Source organism: Triticum urartu, chromosome 3 (assembly GCF_003073215.2).
Source record: "Triticum urartu cultivar G1812 chromosome 3, Tu2.1, whole genome shotgun sequence".
Taxonomy (NCBI): Eukaryota; Viridiplantae; Streptophyta; class Magnoliopsida; order Poales; family Poaceae; genus Triticum; species Triticum urartu.
The window spans coordinates 640978254-640996440 of NC_053024.1; the positions used below are offsets into that span (position 1 = coordinate 640978254).

The following is an 18187-nucleotide window of genomic DNA, read 5'->3' on the forward strand; positions in this document are numbered from 1 at the left end:
TTTCGCGGTGGCGCCTACAGACAGCAACAGCCCACAGACACCCCTCCCGTTTTCCCGTCACCGCGTCTGGGAAAACGCAAAACAAAACGGGAGGCTGAGAAAAAAAGAGTCCGCCGCCGTATACTACGGGCAGAAAAAAAAGGAAACGTCGCAGTCCCCACGGCCTGCTCACGTGCGCAGCCCCCCGCCCGCGCCCCGCCCCGTGACCCCGTCCTCATCCCCCCCCCCCCCCCTGCCTATTCCCCGGCCTCGCTGCCTCCACAGGCAGCCGCCAGTGCTCAACTGCGGCAGCTAAAACTCGATTTTATCCCCGGAAAATAGATCGCCTCTAGTCAGCGGCGGCGCCGCCGCTTCGCTTCTCGGCTTGCTCGGCTGGTGAGTAGAGCTCCCGTCCTTTTCTCCCGTGTAATTTATCCTTGCTGTTTGTTTCTCCCAAGGAATTCTTGTAGTCCCGTAATCCTGTTTGGTGCCGGGGAGCGGGATCGCCTCCGGAAACTGGATCTGCTTCGATTCTCGGAGCTTTCGCTCGGCGTTTCCGTAGGTTTTCTTTCTGTGGCTGCCTGTGCGCGAAAGCTACTTCGATCCTGGGCAAAGCCGTGGTTGTTTTCTTGGATAATATTCCTCGGATCCTGATGTTTGCACCGGGTCCCTGTCTCCGGCGGACGCTTATCCGCCGTGGAGGCTGGCCCGGTTAGCATTTAGTCCCCGAAGATTCGAGCTAATCTCTCCATTGGATTCTCTGGATTAGCTGATTAATGGAGAATTTTTCTGGATTAGCCGATTCGCTTCTGGTAGCGGCGGAGCATCTTATGCTTTAGTTTGGTTATATTATTCTGGTTTATTAAAGGTTTGCGTTGCTGTGCACGCCTCTAGCGGTTTATAGAAGTATAGAAGATCCAAGTAGAAGGGGCCGGAAACTCTGACAACTTCCAGGTGAAGGGGCCGCCCCCGGTGCTTGCTTGCCGTTTCCTTCCAGTTTTTTGCTTAGTGCGTTCCACGGCTGCAGACCTCCAAAGCTCCTTTTGAGAAGGTCGGCGTTATGCAGAGTTCACTCTCCCGGAATTTTTGCGCAAATTCCTCTATCGGAAGTTGCTAGTTGCCGCAGATATATTTGATTTTAGGTGATCTCGTAGGGAGAGATTGGTTTCTTGATAAAACGTAATGATCCTAAGGCCGTCCATTTCTAGCTGACTTTTGGTTCCTTCTGAACTTCTGGTTGACTTGAGAGATTAGTGCAGTAGTCGTTGCTTCTTGAAGAATTCTTTTCTTGAACACGCATCTAAATGCGTGACATTCTGCATCACAAGAAACTCTGCCACGGAAGAGAACTCCATGGTTAAACAACGGCTTAATAGCATAAGCCAACCAAAGAAATTAAAGCACACGGCAAGAAAACCAAAACAAAGCAAAAGCAGAAAAGAAAAATCAAGTACTGAGCAAAAAAGCGAAACATAGCAAAGAGACAAGGACGGCACTACTTATCTAGGCAATAGCGTCTAGGTTCTCGATTGCATTATTGCTCCATTCCTCTGTTTGTGTTCCCTACCTAATCTTGCGGGTATTTATCTTCGGTTCACTAGATGTGACGTGTTTAAGTAAAAGTAGTAAGAACCCTACCTTGGTCAGGTAATTGCTAGATCTCGGTGAGGGCTTCTGACAGCGACATTCCAGTATGGTTTAGCGCCCGGGGAGGTTACTTGGATCTTGCTTTTACGTTTTTGTTGCGGATACTTATTACTTACTAATCTAACCTATTGACTCTGTTTATACAAGTTTGCTAATAGCTGCACTACTGAATGCAGGTTTCTCTGTAAAAATGGTCAATGCACAGATGGTGAGTGGGTACTTGGACAATTCGTTCAATGCACTCATGGTTTCTGGTGGCGGTGAGAGTGGACAGACACAGAATGGTGGCACGGACACCACCTTGTCAGGTTGGAAGGACCTCCCCATGGAGCTTCTGCTGAGGATCATATCAGTAGCTGGAGATGACAGGATGGCCATTGTAGCCTCCGGTGTTTGTACCGGGTGGCGTGATGCACTAGGATGGGGAGCCACGAGTCTCTCCTTCTCGTGGTGAGTGATCCTCCATTCTGCATATCTCTCATATGTGAACATGCCCAATTCTTCAGTTTACAAGATGGTTCAAAATTTTGGTCATAATTATGAAATGTCACTTGTAGGCTGTAGCACAGCTTATCACTGGGTTCGTAGTTTAGATCCTTCTACTTATTCAGTCATATGATGTATGTTGGAAGTTCACTGCAAATGTGAAAACTTTCTAAGTCATTCGTCAGCTGTCCACCTTGATTCTAGAAAGAACAAAAAAAAATGTTGTAGTTATACAGCAATTAAAACTGCTCAATCAGATGATATATTTGTCCCAAGAAACTTTAATTTCTTAGTTCGAAATAAATAAATGGTTTGTTCAGGGCCTTATGTGACAACTACAAAATCTTGTCTTATTAGCAATGTTTGAAGTGCAGTCCAGATATTGATTGACCAAAGTGTCATTTTCAGGTGCCAGGACCACATGAATGAGTTGGTGATATCACTGGCCCACAAATTTACAAAGCTTCAAGTCCTTTCTCTAAGGCAAATCAAGCCTCAGCTTGAAGACAGTGCAGTGGAGGCTGTAGCAAATTCTTGTCATGATTTGCGCGAGTTGGATCTGAGCAGAAGCTTCAGGCTTAGTGATCGGTCCTTGTATGCTCTGGCACATGGGTGCCCTCACCTTACAAGGCTGAACATCAGTGGATGTTCCAATTTCAGTGATGCTGCTTTGATCTACCTCACTAGTCAGTGCAAGAACTTGAAATGCTTGAATCTGTGCGGGTGTGTGCGGGCAGCATCCGACAGAGCATTGCAGGTACTAAAGCTGCGACAGCATATTTTGCATGAACCGTTATTTAATCTCTATTATCTTGGTTCAGGCCATAGCCCGCAACTGTAGTCAGCTGCAATCTTTGAACCTTGGTTGGTGCGATACTGTCACTGACGGGGGAGTCACTAGCTTGGCATCAGGATGTCCTGAACTTAGGGCCGTCGACTTGTGTGGCTGTGTTCTTATAACAGGTAATTTGTTTGATCGATCTTATGTTCCCACAGTCTGCACAATCTGGTGCTCTGTTGATTGCTAAAACAAAATATACAAGGATATTAGCACTTCGTTTCTCTGCTCTGCTAAGGTAGTTTAACTATTTAGTTAATATCAGACATGCTGACTGACACAAACAATATCAGAACTGAGACTGGCTTTCTGCCAAGTCTTATGCTTTGCAATCATATTGTAATTTTAGGACAAGGCATTTGCAACTCGCATTATTTATTGGAATGCACAGTCTCAAACATTACATTACACGCATCCTTGGACTTTTTTAGTTTGCTATATATGTCTTCTTACATAATGTGCAGTCTTCCTGATTTTGTTAAGTTGCTTCTGCATCCTTTACCCTTGTACACTGTTCTCTGAGGTGCAACCTTCATACTTATCCAAGATCAAGTCAAGTGTGCTCATCCAAATTTGTTTCGGTTGTTGATGATGTTCACCATGTACGGCATTGTTATCTAAGTTCAGCATCGTTTACAGTGCTGTAGTTGCTTGTCAGTCGCATGCAGAGCCATGCTCATTGCCTGAAATCTGACTCCTGTCCGTTTCTCCTTCTGCAGATGAGAGCGTGGTTGCTCTTGCAAACGGCTGCCCACACCTGCGTTCCCTGGGGCTGTACTACTGCCAGAACATCACCGACCGGGCCATGTACTCGCTGGCCGAGAACAGCCGCATCAGGAGCAAGGGCATGAGCTGGGACACGGCCAAGAGCAGCCGCGGCCGCGACGACAAGGACGGCCTCGCCAGCCTCAACATCAGCCAGTGCACCGCGCTGACGCCCCCGGCCGTGCAGGCGGTGTGCGACTCCTTCCCGGCGCTCCACACGTGCCCGGAGAGGCACTCCCTCATCATCAGCGGCTGCCTGAGCCTCACCGCCGTGCACTGCGCGTGCGCCCACCACCGGCACCGCGCCGGGGCCGGGAGAGCCATCCTGTCAAACCATGCCTACTGAGGTCCCTCCCTGTGTGGATCATGGCAGGGTTCTGAGATCCCGGCATGGCCGAGTTTGTATCGTGTTGTATCAGCGAACGTGAAGTGGAACCGAAGGTGCGGTGGAAGTCTGTGTGTCTGTACTTGGACATTAACAAAATGAGTTCTCCGAAGAATATGTGAGCCTTGCTTGTGCAATGTGCATGTCAGTTTTGTGTGTGTGTGTGTGTGTGTGTGTGTGTGTGTGTGTGTGTGTGTGTGCGTCACGGGACTAGTCACTATGGCTAGGCAAAGCTGGCCTGAACTGATTTTATTAGAAGAAAGCTACAGTATTTACTAAGCTGAGATAACTAGAGGGGACTGAGAGTGCGAAGCAAGAATCACAACGCCCCCCGGTGTCAACCTCGCTCGGGCGGCGCCCGATCCTTATTTCCCGACGACCCTTACTACAGCGCATATCTCATTTTACCTCGCTTGGGCGCACCGGGGACCCCCTGTGGGCTCGAGCAAGCCACCCCGCGCCTCCCGCTCATCTTGCCGCCGCAAGGAGGCGTCGCTGGGCAAAGCCACGGGACCCCTCGGTCACCGTTCTCAAGCGCGGGGCTGGTGTTGCTCCGCTGCTCCACGTGGCGATGCTTGTAGCCGTGGCCTGAAGCCGGAACGGCGTCTTCAGGGCGGGTGGTGCGCATCGTGGGCGTGTGCTGCGGCTGCCTTTTTCGTTGCTGCTTCGATAGGCGGTGTAGGGGCCTGCTGTTGTGCTCGAATAAAGGTGGCGGTCCTGGGGTTCTTCTTGCGCCAAGACGAAGAGTTGCCTGACGTTCGTCCTTCCTGATTTGGCCGGAGTGGCGGGTTCCAGAAGGCTCCGCAGGCGAACTCCCATGAACGTATTAGGTCTGGAGATTGCTGGATCGGGTGGGATTCGTTCGTACCCATTGGTTCTCCGTTAAAGAGCGGGCGGCGTGAAGCTCTGCTATCTGTTGTCATCAGGAGATATGTTTAGCTCCATGTTGATGTCAGAGACGGAGAATGTCATGGAAGCCGAGATTGGAGGACTAGTAATGGTGATTAGAGTCTACGACGTTGAGGAACTTTCTTAGAGTTTTGGGATTCGTAGCAACGGTATGTAAGTGGGGGCGACAACACAGGTGAAGTTCAAAGTCTTCTGTTCAGGGTGAAAATCCAAGGTCTGACCTTCATTGGTTGTGCCTGGCAATGGTTTTGTTGAAGACATTGTTTTGAGAGCGGGGATTATCTCCGGGGTGAAAAACCAAGATCTACGATCGGACGACGACGGTGTTGGTGCACAATTTCCTCCTTAAAGATGTCGCTTTTGGAGAACCTGGACATCAGGTGTTGTCTTGGTGGTGGTTATGCTGCTGGCTGCTGCTGCAAGGCCTGAAACACTGTAGCGGGACTTTTTTTAGTCTCTTTTTATTTTTTGGCTGCGTGTATCTGTAACGTCATTAGGGCATTGCGTTGTTGCAGAGGCTGAATGTAATTGGTATCTTCACGATATTAATATATACTTTTTATCGAAAAATCTCATTCTACTGCTCCCTAAAAACTGATAGAGTTAATATCGAATTAACCAGCAAATCAATCTGTTTGATCAGATTTTGGAATCATTGATGATAAGTTAATTTTAGAAAAGTGATGGAAAGATTAGCATCACCTCGTTGGAGTTGGACCTTTTTATGCGAGATTCTTTTTCATATGTCATAGAGCTTAAGAAAAGAAGTGGTTTTTATGCACAGTGTCGCTGTCCACCTTGCCGCACCTCACGTGAATGAGCAACTGAGCCGAGTTTAGACCTATGTTACTGGTGCGCTTGTGCTTAATTAGTGGAAGCGATTTTAGAAACCTTTTAGGCGGTTTTGGGAAGGTTTCGCATGTTTTTTTGTTTTTTCTTTACCAGTTGTACAATTTTTATTTTTTCATTTTCAGTTAATTTTAATTTTTTTATTTCCTTTTCCTTGACATTTTCGTAAATGCATGTTAAACATTTTTTATAGATGACAATTATTTTTAGATAGACGTTAAACATTTTTAAATAGATGTAGAACATTTTTTTGGATATTGGTCGACCATTTTTTAAAACACACGATTGAATATTTTTAAACAATTGTTATATGCACGCTCATCATTTTTAGTACACATTTAACCTTTTTTATATTCAAATTAAAGAATTTTTGAACACACATTTTTTCCAAATACATGCTGAACATTTTGTTAAATGCACATTGAATATTAAAGAAATATGCACATTAAACCTTTTTTGAATACACGTTAAAATTTTTTCAGTACACGTTGAACATGCTACAAACACACGTTGATTTTTTTAATATATGTTGAACGTTTATTAAATGCATGTTGAACATTTATAAAATACATGATGAACCTTAAAACGCATAGTGAACATTTTTTAAACTCATGTTGAACATTTTTCAAATACATGTTGAACATCACTAGGCGTTGCTTTTGCTTAACCGATGTAAGATATGACAACTTAAACTCATTATCATCACTATCAAAGTGATAAATTTTATGCTCTAATTGCGACCATAAGAGAATAGATCCATGTGGTAAAGCAACAAGCTATGAAAATACAGTGCCAATTAAATATAAGAAAAATAAACGCACTTTCAATTCTTTGTGATGGCCGGCAGTTGACAGATGGGCTCGGGTGGAAAAAGATGCGGTGTGTGCTTTCGGCGACTAGATCGGCACGACGGCGGTGATAGAGCTTGATTTCGGTGACGATAACAATCCACGACCGTGTCGGAGTGAGGTGGGCGAGCGGCAGAGGCAGTAAGGTGTAGGCGAAGGCAAAAGGTGGTCGCCGGAAGCAACGCCGACGACGATGCGGCATGCGGTGGGGAGAGTGCCGGCGCGGGTAGAAACGAATTTTTTTGCTCCAAAGATGGGCGGACGAGTATATTTAAAAGTTGGGCGGCCGCGAAGTAAATATTTTACTCTAACGCATATAGGAAATCGGTTAGATGCAGTTTGAAGGAATAAAACCGAATTTTTACTCGTCCCCTGCCTTTTATTTATGGATTGGTTTGAGATGCTCCAAGACCCCTAGGTATATGGTGGCCGACAAGTGCAGTGAAACAATTCTACATGTATCAGTCTATCAGTTCATGGCCAGTCATATAAGTTTGACATGTAGGCTATAGCCAAGGAAACTTCAAACATGCATTTATGAGTTTAGGCCTGGAAGTTGTCATAAGCGCCCTGAAGGCACCTTTAGGTCTGAATTATTTCTCTAACTAGAAGAGGAAGCTTAGAGCATCTCCAGCCGTTCGGCCCCCCAGGGCGTTAAAAAGGAGCGGTATGAGGGCGAACCGGCGCTAGTTCGGCCCCTGAGGGCGACCTAGCTCCCAGTCACGCCCCCAGGCGCCGCCCCCAGGACGCAGAAATTTGAACTTGGTCGTTCCCGCTCACAAAAGACGTCACAAGTCCGGCGATCGCAAGTCATAATTCGGCGATCGGATATAGTCAGGTATACAAAAAATAGAGCGGCAGAAGTTCGCGTGCGCAACGCATCACTCGACGGGCTCTGCCCCAGGCGTCGGCGGAGTTGGCGTGCGCGGCTTGGCGGTGTCGGAGCTGCTTCTGCACTGGGCGGTGTTGGCGCGGCTTCGGTGCTGCTGGGCGTCGTGGAGGCGTCATCACGCAGGCTTGGCGGCGGCGTCGACGTGGGCGTTGGCATCAGCAGCGTTGTCGAGGGAAGCTGGTTCACGATGAGGCCGCGCTCCACCAAGTGCCACGCCTTGACCGCCTCGTCGGTGTTCTGGAGCATGTCCGCCCCGCCCAGCAGGAAAGTCAGGTCGGTGTTTCTCTTCTTCGCGACGACGTTGGTCCGGAGCAGGTCGAGCTTGACGGCGCTGCTCGACATCAACGGCGACCACCGCGCGTTGGTCTTCTCTTCACGAAGGACGGCCCGAGCCTGTGCGTCGGCGAGGCAGTGCTCGATGGACTCGTGCACTCGAGCGGTGGCCGCGTCGGCATGTTTCCCCTTCTTGACACCTTTGTTGCCATCCTGCCGCCCTTCCGATGCACCAGGAGTCGGCGCGTCCGGCTTGTAGGTCTCCTTGGCCTTGTCGAGGGTGCGCCGGACTTCCGCCCACTTCTCGCACTTGTCAATGCGCTTGTAAACGTGAAGGTACTTGAATTCAGCGTCGCTGTTGCTCTGCCGGTACAGGGCGAACATGCGCAGCAACTGCGCAGAGGAACAAACAGTTGGCGGGCGCACATGGCGAAGAGAGGCGGGAGACCGGCGTGGCATACCTGATCCTCAACGCTGGCGCCGCTCTCCGGGCGAGCCGCGACCTCCTTGATGACCCCATGCCATTTGTTGCACACCCCCTGGATATATATGCCCCCAATGGTTCGCCATCGCCTTCGAGCCGCGCTGCATGTAGACGCCCTTGAAGTAGGGGTCGACGAGTTTGCGCTCGTCGAATTCGGCCTTGATGCGCTCCCAGTACGTCTCGATGCTCTGGTTCGTGCCGGTGGTCGGGTCGAGGCAGACGACTTTCCATGCTTCGGCGAGGCATTCCTCCTCCTTGGACGCCCACTTGATGCGCGGCTCGCCTGACCTGGCCGCCCGCGTCTTCTTCTTGCGCCTCTTCGCCGGAACAGTCGCCGGCTCCTCCTCCACCTCCTCATCCTCCTCGTCCTCGTCCTCCTGCTCCCGCTCCTCCTCGCCGTAGACGTAGCCGAGCTCGCCATCCATGCCACCGCTGAGATCCACCGTCTCGTCCGGGGTGTCAAACCCGGGAGACGCGGCGGCCGCGGCCGAACCTGCGGCGATGATGTCGTCCATGTCGCCCTCGGTCTTGTCGGTGTCGCCGAGGTGCGAGAAGGGCAGCGCACAACAACGGAGATGGGGCGTCGGGGAAGACGCGTAGATGGGCAGCGAGTAGTTGTATGAAGGGTACTGCACGCCGGTGAAGGTCACCGGCGAGGGTGTGCGCTGTGCCGGGTGTCCATGGGGGAATGTGACGTTTGGGTTGAACCCGCCATGCGCGTCCCCGTCGGCGTAGCTCGGCGAGGGTGATCCCCATGTCTGCGGCGATGGAGAGCCGAAGCTTTGCTGGCCCCATGGAGCGTACTGGGCGTGGCTGCCGGGTGGATTCATCATCCCCGTGCGAATCGCCTCGGCCTCGGCTTGGTCCGCCGAAGCGGCAGCCGCAGCCGCGCGCGCCGCGTTGTCATGGGCCTTTTTGGCGATGGCCCTGTTCCGCTGGTCGGCGGTGACAGCCTCCCGTCGCTGAACTTCCGCCCTCCACTCGGCGTTCGGCATGCCCGGTGGCTTCGACGGCGGCGCCCTCGGCTTCCTCTGCTTCGGCTGGGCGACGGAGGCGGTCGCGGTTGCCGCCGCGCGGGGGATGACGTACTTCTTCGGTGGCATGGCGGACGGCTGGGAGGCGAGCGGGAGGGAGATTGGTGGGAGGAAAGGAGAAAATGGGAGGGAAGTGGGGGAAAAGCGGGAAGAAACGGTGGGAATAGGCGCGTGACTCGCCGACAGGGCGGACCCCCCCTAGAAGCCCGTTTTTCGCCGGCTCGGGCCGAAACTGGTGCCGGCGCCCGAGGTGCCCCCCAGGGCGCCGGGTTCTACCTGGGTCCGCCGGCACCAGTTTCGGCCCGAGCCGGCGAAAAACGGGTTTCTGGGGGGGACTGGGCCGTTTTTTCGGCGCCGACGCGGCAAAAACGCCTGGGGAGGGCCTGTTGGGGGCGCAGCTGGAGATGCTCTTACATACAATACAATGTTCAACTTCTTCAGCCAAAAAATCATCGTTACAAATGATGTGTACTTAAGGTATCTCTAACGACGACTCTCAAACCGACCGCATACATTTAGACCCTGCGGTCCGGGCGTCTTGTGCCATCCAATACGGTCCTGCATCGGTTCAAAGGGGTCTGGACGTATTTTCTCCCGCAAACCGAAGACAAACGTGGGGGCTTTGCGGGCATCCGAACAATAGCCACGCCCACTTCTGACCACCATGGCCCACCCCAAACCATCCTTCCTCCCCTGCGCGCGTTCTCATCCAGCTGCCCGCATTCATGCCAATGTAGAGCGTCCGCTCCACATTAAATCCGGCTTCAGAGCATACGCGATCTCTCACTGCCTCCTTCATTGAAGCGGCGTGCCGACCGAGAGTGCCGCCCACGACACGTCCTCGATGTCCGCACCTGTTCAGTGTCAGGGACACGTTACTGGACGGGACGAGACGGATATCTACCACGCCCGTTCAATGCCCCGTTCGTCCGTATGCCGCGAGTAAGCAGGCTCATCGCCCAAGAAACCTACTTCGGCGCCACGCATTGACGAACCCGAACGCCTGGCCTAACAGGAATCCCCTACTTAAAGGCGGCCAGAACCGCCTAACTCCACGCCACAACACAAGCCGCTCCACATCCTCCTCCATTGCACTGCATCCGCCATGACTGTAGGCGACAAAGCTCTGTGAGAGAGCCTTTCCACGGAGATGAAGCAAGAGGTGGCCGCCCTTGCAGCCGCCTGGTAGAGCCGCCGTGCCAAGCGGATCGAGGCCGACTTGTCGGCCAGCTCGCCTGAGGTCTTCGACGACGAGGACGACCCCACGATGGCGACGGGCTCCGACACATCGTACCGGAGCCCGCGCATGTGCACGCCGGCTTCACCATGGAGCAGGCGCATGCGCATGCGCACTACAACGCCGCCATGTCGGAGGTGCAGTCTACGCCAGTGTCTATGTCGGCGTTACAGCAGACGCAAAAGGAACAACGGTGCAACCCGTTCCTCCTGGAGCAGCACCAGCCAGCGGAGGGCCAGATATACGGGGATCACGCGAGCGAGGAGGCCGTGGCGGCCATGGACGCGAAGAACCCCAACTTCGTCGCGGATCAGCGTGTGATCTACGAGGTCGTTCGTGCTCAAGCCACCACTCGTCAGGAAGCGGCCACTGCGAAGGCGCATTTGCAGGCGATCGCGAAGGAGAACAACACTAGCTACGCCTTCTAACCCTGACGAACTATCAGGCGGCCCGGCGGGACGACGATAGCACATGCGCCATCATTTTCATCATGGACCTCATGTCCACCGGCAGCGAACAAGGTGTGGACTCCTTCGAGGATGAATAGGGCACGGATGGCGGCAGGGCCTTGTGTCTCATGTGGGCCGGTCCGTCTCCCGTGTTCTACTCTTCCTCACCGAAGACAGCAGCTTCACTTCATCGGTCTTATCATTGGTGCTCATGAAGACGACATATGTGGTCTCAGGAAGGGAACAACAAGGGCTTGGACACCGGTTTGCATGAATGACATCCGGTTTATATGAAATCCGCCGTGTTTGTACAAATTTCATCATGTTAATTCATAAAATTGTTAAAATATATGCGGCCAACGTTGAATGGCGGTCTTCTGTATCTGTGTCCATAAACTAATCCCCATTTGCGGATGGATGCGGGAGTAAATTTGCTGCCCTTACCTTTCCTTTACATAACGGCGTCCCTCATTTTATCTACGGGAAGTTGTTCCGGAATACTCTTTTGTGGCTGTAGATAAAACCACAATACCGCATTGAACAAGGCTATACTGTAAATCGGGCCTCAAATCAACCATCATTAAGACATTAACAGAGACATAAGAGAGACTTTAGTGGACACCACGACGATGGCCACATGTATTGCTATCAAAGCATCAATCGATCTTCATGGCGTCCATGATGTTCTTGCCGTCGAGCTTGCTGGAGACCACGAGCTTCACATACTCCTCGACGCTGACACTCCTGTACCGCGGCTCCTCGTCTCCGACGGCCTCCTCCAGCGGCCCGTACATGGTGCCGAACTTCCCGCTGTGGAACGTCGCGATGGACATCCGCTCGTGGCGTGCGTTAACCACCGCCCTGTGCTCCACGCTCCTGTACTTCCCGTTGGTGAACACCTCAATCACGTCGCCGACGTTGACGACGAGGGCGCCGGGGAGCGGTGTGACCGGGACCCAGCCGCCTTTCCGCCTGATCTGCAGCCCGGGGACCTTGCTGACCTGCAGCAGCAGCGTCAGCCCGACGGCGTCCGAGTGCGGCGACAGGCCCAGCACGCTGTCCACATGCGCCTCCGGGCAAGGCGGGTAGTAGTTCATCCTCACTGACTGCGACGCCGCGAGCCTCGTCATGTCCGAGTGGTCTCTCACGCCCAGGTTCTCCGCCATGGCTCCCAGCAGCTCGCCTGCAACCCTTTGCACCTCTGCAGAGTAGTTCTCCAAGCAATTCCTGCCACAGCAAACAAATCAACATCTTACAACGGTGGCTACCTGCGGAAGCTTGACGATGATATGATTTTCTTATGTCAGCTGATTGTCCATGGGTTTTACTTACTTGAATGTGGAAGGGTTGGACGGCCAGAGGCGGAGATCGCGGTAGCTGGGCGGCTGCGTGAGGAGGAAGAACATGTCCGCCCAGTCGAGCGTCTGCTCCTCCGAGACGACGAACGCCTGGCCGTACCCCTCGATCTCTCCGGGCCGCTGCGCAAAGGCCGCCTTCTCCGCCAGCGGGAGCGCGAAGAATCCCATGACGTTCCTCTTCATCTCCTCCAGGGTCTCCTCGGGTATCCCGTGATTCACCACCTGGAAGAACCCCCAGTCCTCGCAGGCCGAGCGCAGCCTGGCGGCCTCCTCGTCCCGCCCGCCGGCGAGGTCGTCCGGACCGAGGAGCCGGCCGAGGTCGATGATGGGGACGTGCTCCTGTTCTTCGCCGGCAGGGGCGTCGGGGCGCAGGTCGGCCGTGTTGGGCTGAGGCCGCACGTAGCGGCGGAGGAGGGTGGGCGTGAGCGTGAGCTCGTCGGGGCGGCCGGCGAGGTCCTGCACGTTGGGCACGGGCAGCGAGCCGCCAAGGTTCCGCGGCTTGGGGTCGGCCATCAGATCAGATGAGGTTGATAGATTATTGTGCTTGCTGGCTGCTCATCTCGTCAGTGATTTATCTTGCAGTTGCAGGTGAAAGGCGGCCGGCACGTTTGTCTTGTCCGGGGTCCTGTGCTTGTGGCGTTCGCCACGTTGAGGAAGGAGACGAGATCGACCAACAAAACTGCGAGCTGGAGTATATTGCAATAGCTAATTGAGCTGTTGTGCAAATGCCAATAGAAAAAGTCTGAGATACCGACGCGGCAGCTACCACTTTGTTTGCTTGTAAAGAGGGGAAGGGAGTATCTAGAAGGAACATAATTGGTTTGATACCAAAAATTGGTTGATATCAAAAGTTGGCAATACCAACATTTGGCAAATGCCAAATATTGGCTAGTGCTTGGTTGGCTACCATGTTTACTTGCCAATCTTACAAGAAGTTGTCAATTTTTGGCAACTTTTGATATTGCCAATTTTTGTACAGTTAAATTTCACTATGAAAACAACTTTAAACGGTGCCCCTTAAAACAAGACAATGCATTTATTTCACTATATCTTTTGAATAAAATCAGTGAAATAATGAGTGTAGACAAGTGATACAAAAGAAATGTTCAGGCATATCAAAATGAATATCCGCGTATTTCAAAATAAACGTTCATGTATTTAAAGGAAATATCACGTCAAAGGAAAATTATTGTCTTGCAAAAAGAAATTTCACGTGTATCAAAATATGTTCTTATACTTCAAAAGAAATGTCCCTGTGTTTGAAAATAGATGATGTATCTTAGGATAAATATTCATATATCTTAAGTAAACTTGAACATGTTTAAAAAACACATGTTCCAAAAGAATTATCTCTGTATCTCATACAAAATATTATTGCATTCATGAAAACAAAGAATAAAAATGTAAATGGTAAATGAGTTTAAAATAGGGTAATATAAAAAAGAAAATAAATGTGAAATTAGGGAAAAGTCAATAGAAAAAATATTGATATTTTACCTCCCTAATTGTTTGTTTCTACAATTTGGGGGGGGGGGGGGGGGTGATATGAGTCTGACACGGTCATTTATAACTAAAAAACAATGTATTTGCCATTTTGGCCGTTCTTTGAAAACGCGAAGAAAATCGATCGATTTAGACTTTGAAGAAAAGATGAAGAGGCGAAGTGTGCATGAAGCTTTGAGGCTGATAGTGGGGTGACATGGCCGGCTGTGGTGTCGCTAGCGTAGGCAAGGACGCTGTTTCCAAGGTGCGGGTGGTGGGCTTTTTGATTTTGACGCCACTTAGATTGGATGGCAACCTCGCTGGAGGTGGGGACGATTGGCCCATTCTGCAGATAAAGGACCCAGAGGCAACAATGTTGACATCGGGAGCAAAACTTCTCAAGCAGCTTGCAAATGAGGTGTTTCGTGCTTCACAAGGATGGAGGACTGGAGTTCTTTGACTCAGTGGCTGATTTCAGGGTCGAAGGCGGGAGGGAAACTTTTGGTCTATGGGTGTATATACACCCTATATGAAAGCAATAGTAATTAAATAAAATGTCAACAAATTCTGATAATATTTTTGAAATAAACTTGACCTTCCATTGTACTATAAAATATTCCATAAAAAGAAAAAATCTCGTTGACTTCATTTAAAAAAGAGAAAATTTTCAATCAAAATAGTGTGAATAGTGACCTATAATAACAAATAAATTTTGTTTTTTTGCCCTAAAGTCAACCGTGGATTTCTTTTCGTGAAAATTTATATACTAGTGCAAAAGAAAGTCAAGTTTTTTATAAAAAAATCCAAACTTTTTTGAGTTTTTTAACTATTATTATTATTATTTTCTATATGGAGTGTATATAGACCCAGAAACCAAAGGGTATTTCCCTTCGACATCGCTAGTTCTGGAAGTTAGATTATTTGGTTTAGCTCCAAGGTGATTCTGTTCCATTGCACAATTTTTTACAAATCAAGAACATTTTGTATATACAGGTTTAACATTTTCTAAACATATTTTGTGTCTAATATTTTGCATAAATAGTTGCACATTTTTTGTATACATCAGGAACATTTTTCATACATGTTTAGCACTTTTTTAATACATGATATTTTTTTTTCATATGTATGTTTTAATTTCTACTTTTTTCGTAAACATTATATATATATATATATATATATATATATGTGTGTGTGTGTGTGTGTGTGTGTGTGTGTGTGTGTGTGTGTGTGTGTGTGTGTTTATACACGTTTAACATCTTGAAAAGACATGATTAACATTATTTTTCATATATATGTTTTGATGCCAACTTTATTCCACACATATTCTACATTTTTTGTGTACATTATGAACATTTTTTAATACAGGTTTAATTTTTTTAGATATATGATTAATATTTTTCATATATATTTTTTGTTGTCTACTTTCTTCAACAGACGCTGTGTATTTTTTGTATACATTAGGAACATTTTTATAGACGTTTAAAATTTTAAAATACATGATATATGTGTGTGCTTTTGTTGTCTACTTTTTCAGATACATTGTACGATTTTTGTATACATAAGAAATATTTTTCTATACACGTTTAAGATTTTTAAAATGGGCCACTAATGTTTTTTCAATTATTTATGTTAAGTGATTTATAATAGATATATTTCTAATATTTCAAAATATAAGCAAAAGTAAAAGAATCAAGCAAAAAAAAAGCTAAAATGTGAAAAAAAAAACCGAGCGCTTAGAGCCTGTGGTGACCGCTGCGCCGGCTCATTCGACGGCTGCTTGACGCGAGGTCCCCCCTGGAATCTTTCAAGTTCATCACGACAGACAGCTCCAACAGACCAAGCCCTGTTTGGCGCCTTAAATGACCTTTGCTTCCTTTTTTGGGCAATGCTACATGTCGGCAGGCGAATCTTTTAAATAAAAAATTGAAGCCTAGAACCGTAGAACAATCGTTCTACGGTATATTTTCATTTATATATAGAAATAAAGGTACAAAGTACAGCAACATGACGTGAGCCTCGCGAGTCGTTTGATTATGTGACGTGAGCCTTCAGTTCCTCTTCTCCAATTTTCTGCAATGATACTCTTATTACGAAACCTCTTCTCTAATTTCCCGCAACAAGAACTTGGTTGCAAAACCTTATGTTCTTTAATTTCTTGCAACAAGTCCCCTGTTGCAAAACCTTTTCTTCTCTTTTTCTTGCAACAAGACCCTTGTTGCAAAAATTGCAAACACATCTCCCGCCGCGTCTAATTTTGGGTAACAAGACACTTGTTGCAAAAAATGCAACAACGTCTCCAGGCGCATCACACACTAACACAGTTCTGCAACAACGTTGTTGTTGCAGAAATTTGGAGTAGATGTACGGCGTGGTGATGCGGCTACTGCTAGCGCTAGTGGTGCCAGGACGGCGATGAGGTTGATGGCGCTTCACGCCGGCGTGGCGGATCATGCTGGATCCATCGATTCGGTCGCTGCTAGGCGTTTGGGGGTGGAGATCCGGCATGGATGCGCTCACGACGACGACCTACACGTGATGACGCTCGGTGATGACAACCTACAGGCGGCAGTGCTCGGTGATGATGACCTACAGGCGGCGGCGCATACAAGCTGCGACGCTCGGCGACGACGACCTACAGGCGGCGGCGCTCGGCGACGAGGACCTATAAGCAGGGGCGTTCGGCTTAGCTCGCGACCTTGGTTGTTGGTCGCGAGTGCTTGGTCTGCAATACCATTTGTTTCGATCAAGCTAATGGAAACAAGGGGCAAGTTGCAGTAACTGTACTAGGATAGAGATTGCTTCTGAATCTTTCAATCCAAATAAAATCAGACGGCTACGGAGAAGGTCGATGCCCCCATAAATATCCGCCGGTTGATTGATAGTGTTTCCTTTTTTTAAACACAATACAGTACAAAACGACACACACCGCTCCTCATGTCCGGCCGGCACATTTTCACGTTCTTTTTTTTTGTTTCAAAAACCTAAAAAACATGCGCGCGAGCTGTGGAATCCAACCCGCGCCGCGTGAGATCAGTGCTGGACGCAACCACCACCCCGACAACCTCACCTGGCTTATCTACACATACATGTTTCTTCTTCCTTTCTTCACTAGTAATCGTGCACGTGCAATGCACGTCTTGTTAAATTTAATTTTTGGATATGCAAATCATGTCTTAACTATCATTACTTCCATCGTCCTCTCCTCTATCACCATGTTGCTCCACAACATATCGCACATCTTATCCTTGTCACATCTTCTCGCTTCTTTTCTACTACCTCCGTTTCTATTTCCTTCGTTTTATAATGTAAGACGTTTTTTTGACACTATGCACTCATCTTCAAGTGAAAATTCACCTCACACTTTGAACAAGTAGTGACCTAAAACATCTTATATTATTTGCTTACAGAGGGAGTACATAATATGAAAATATTGTAAGCGTACTATATAAATACACAGAGTATGTGAGGTAAACTCAACATTTAAAATAATCAAACTATACTTTATTAAGTTTCCCTAATTTTCCCCACCGGTGACATGCAAGCGATCCATCACATGAGCGTCGGTGGTACCCCTCAGCAGCAGCGGTAGCTAGCGAGGATAGCAGGCGACTGCCACGATGACGAGCGAGCATGAACATATGGCGTGATGTACTCCTCGATGACCCGCAACATCTCCTCGGCGCTGGTTCTCACGATCACCCAATAAAACTATAATGCACAAACCTTCTGCATTTCAAGATAGATCTCATTTTGTCTATATGGATAACATAACTTCCATTTGCCCCTAGATGTCATCCATGTCAAGTCTTGAAGAACAAAAAAATAATACCAAGGTGACAAGAGTTGAAAAGAAAATATATCCACTTGTAGACTTATAGTAAGTAGATCATCACTTGTCACCTACATGACCAACCAAGTAATGGAATGTATAATAGTTTGGCGCAAACCAAATAATAAAAGGGTAGATAATCTTATTGAGTGTGCCTTCAGGTACCAACAATGTGGTTCCTTCTACACATCCACAGTACAAATCTATGCACAAAGTCTAACTACAAACATTGTCCTAAAACATTCTTTATCAGCAACAAGAAAACGAATTAGCTGATTCTAAAGATTTGAACGTTCGATGTTGGACAACATCAATACCAGTTAGCTTCAGATTGAAATTCTCAGCAAGAGCCATACTGTTGTATTGCACTAAACATTGAAAATTAAAAGCAACATCAAATGAAGAACACTACTCTATGGTGCATCCACATCAAATAAACATTT

The 18187-nt window shown here is 48.6% G+C and overlaps 2 protein-coding genes across 2 annotated transcripts; one reads left to right on the plus strand and one right to left on the minus strand.

The window, feature by feature from the left end:
• The first annotated feature begins 232 nt into the window (after positions 1 to 232).
• On the plus strand, positions 233 to 4237 carry LOC125545597 (F-box protein SKP2A-like). Its single transcript, XM_048709611.1, has 5 exons — positions 233 to 375; positions 1803 to 2076; positions 2521 to 2869; positions 2934 to 3075; positions 3670 to 4237. The coding sequence occupies exons 2-5, from the start codon at positions 1817 to 1819 to the stop codon at positions 4059 to 4061; spliced, it is 1143 nt and encodes a 380-aa protein (XP_048565568.1). The 5' UTR covers positions 233 to 375; positions 1803 to 1816; the 3' UTR covers positions 4062 to 4237.
• Positions 4238 to 11624: 7387 nt separating this feature from the next.
• On the minus strand, positions 11625 to 13109 carry LOC125545598 (S-norcoclaurine synthase 1-like). Its single transcript, XM_048709612.1, has 2 exons — positions 12408 to 13109; positions 11625 to 12302 (listed from the first exon to the last, which is right to left on the minus strand). The coding sequence occupies exons 1-2, from the start codon at positions 12944 to 12946 to the stop codon at positions 11732 to 11734; spliced, it is 1110 nt and encodes a 369-aa protein (XP_048565569.1). The 5' UTR covers positions 12947 to 13109; the 3' UTR covers positions 11625 to 11731.
• Between the last annotated feature and the right edge of the window lie 5078 nt (positions 13110 to 18187).

Excerpts from the sequence above, each read along its gene's own strand:
- LOC125545597 (XM_048709611.1), top strand. The coding sequence starts at position 1,817 with ATGGTCAATGCACAGATGGTGAGTGGGTACTTGGACAATTCGTTCAAT. Across the intron at positions 2,077-2,520 it reads ACGAGTCTCTCCTTCTCGTG|GTGCCAGGACCACATGAATG; the intron begins GTGAGTGATCCT and ends TGTCATTTTCAG. Across the intron at positions 2,870-2,933 it reads CATCCGACAGAGCATTGCAG|GCCATAGCCCGCAACTGTAG; the intron begins GTACTAAAGCTG and ends ATCTTGGTTCAG.
- LOC125545598 (XM_048709612.1), bottom strand. The coding sequence starts at position 12,946 with ATGGCCGACCCCAAGCCGCGGAACCTTGGCGGCTCGCTGCCCGTGCCC. Across the intron at positions 12,303-12,407 it reads TCCAACCCTTCCACATTCAA|GAATTGCTTGGAGAACTACT; the intron begins GTAAGTAAAACC and ends TTGCTGTGGCAG.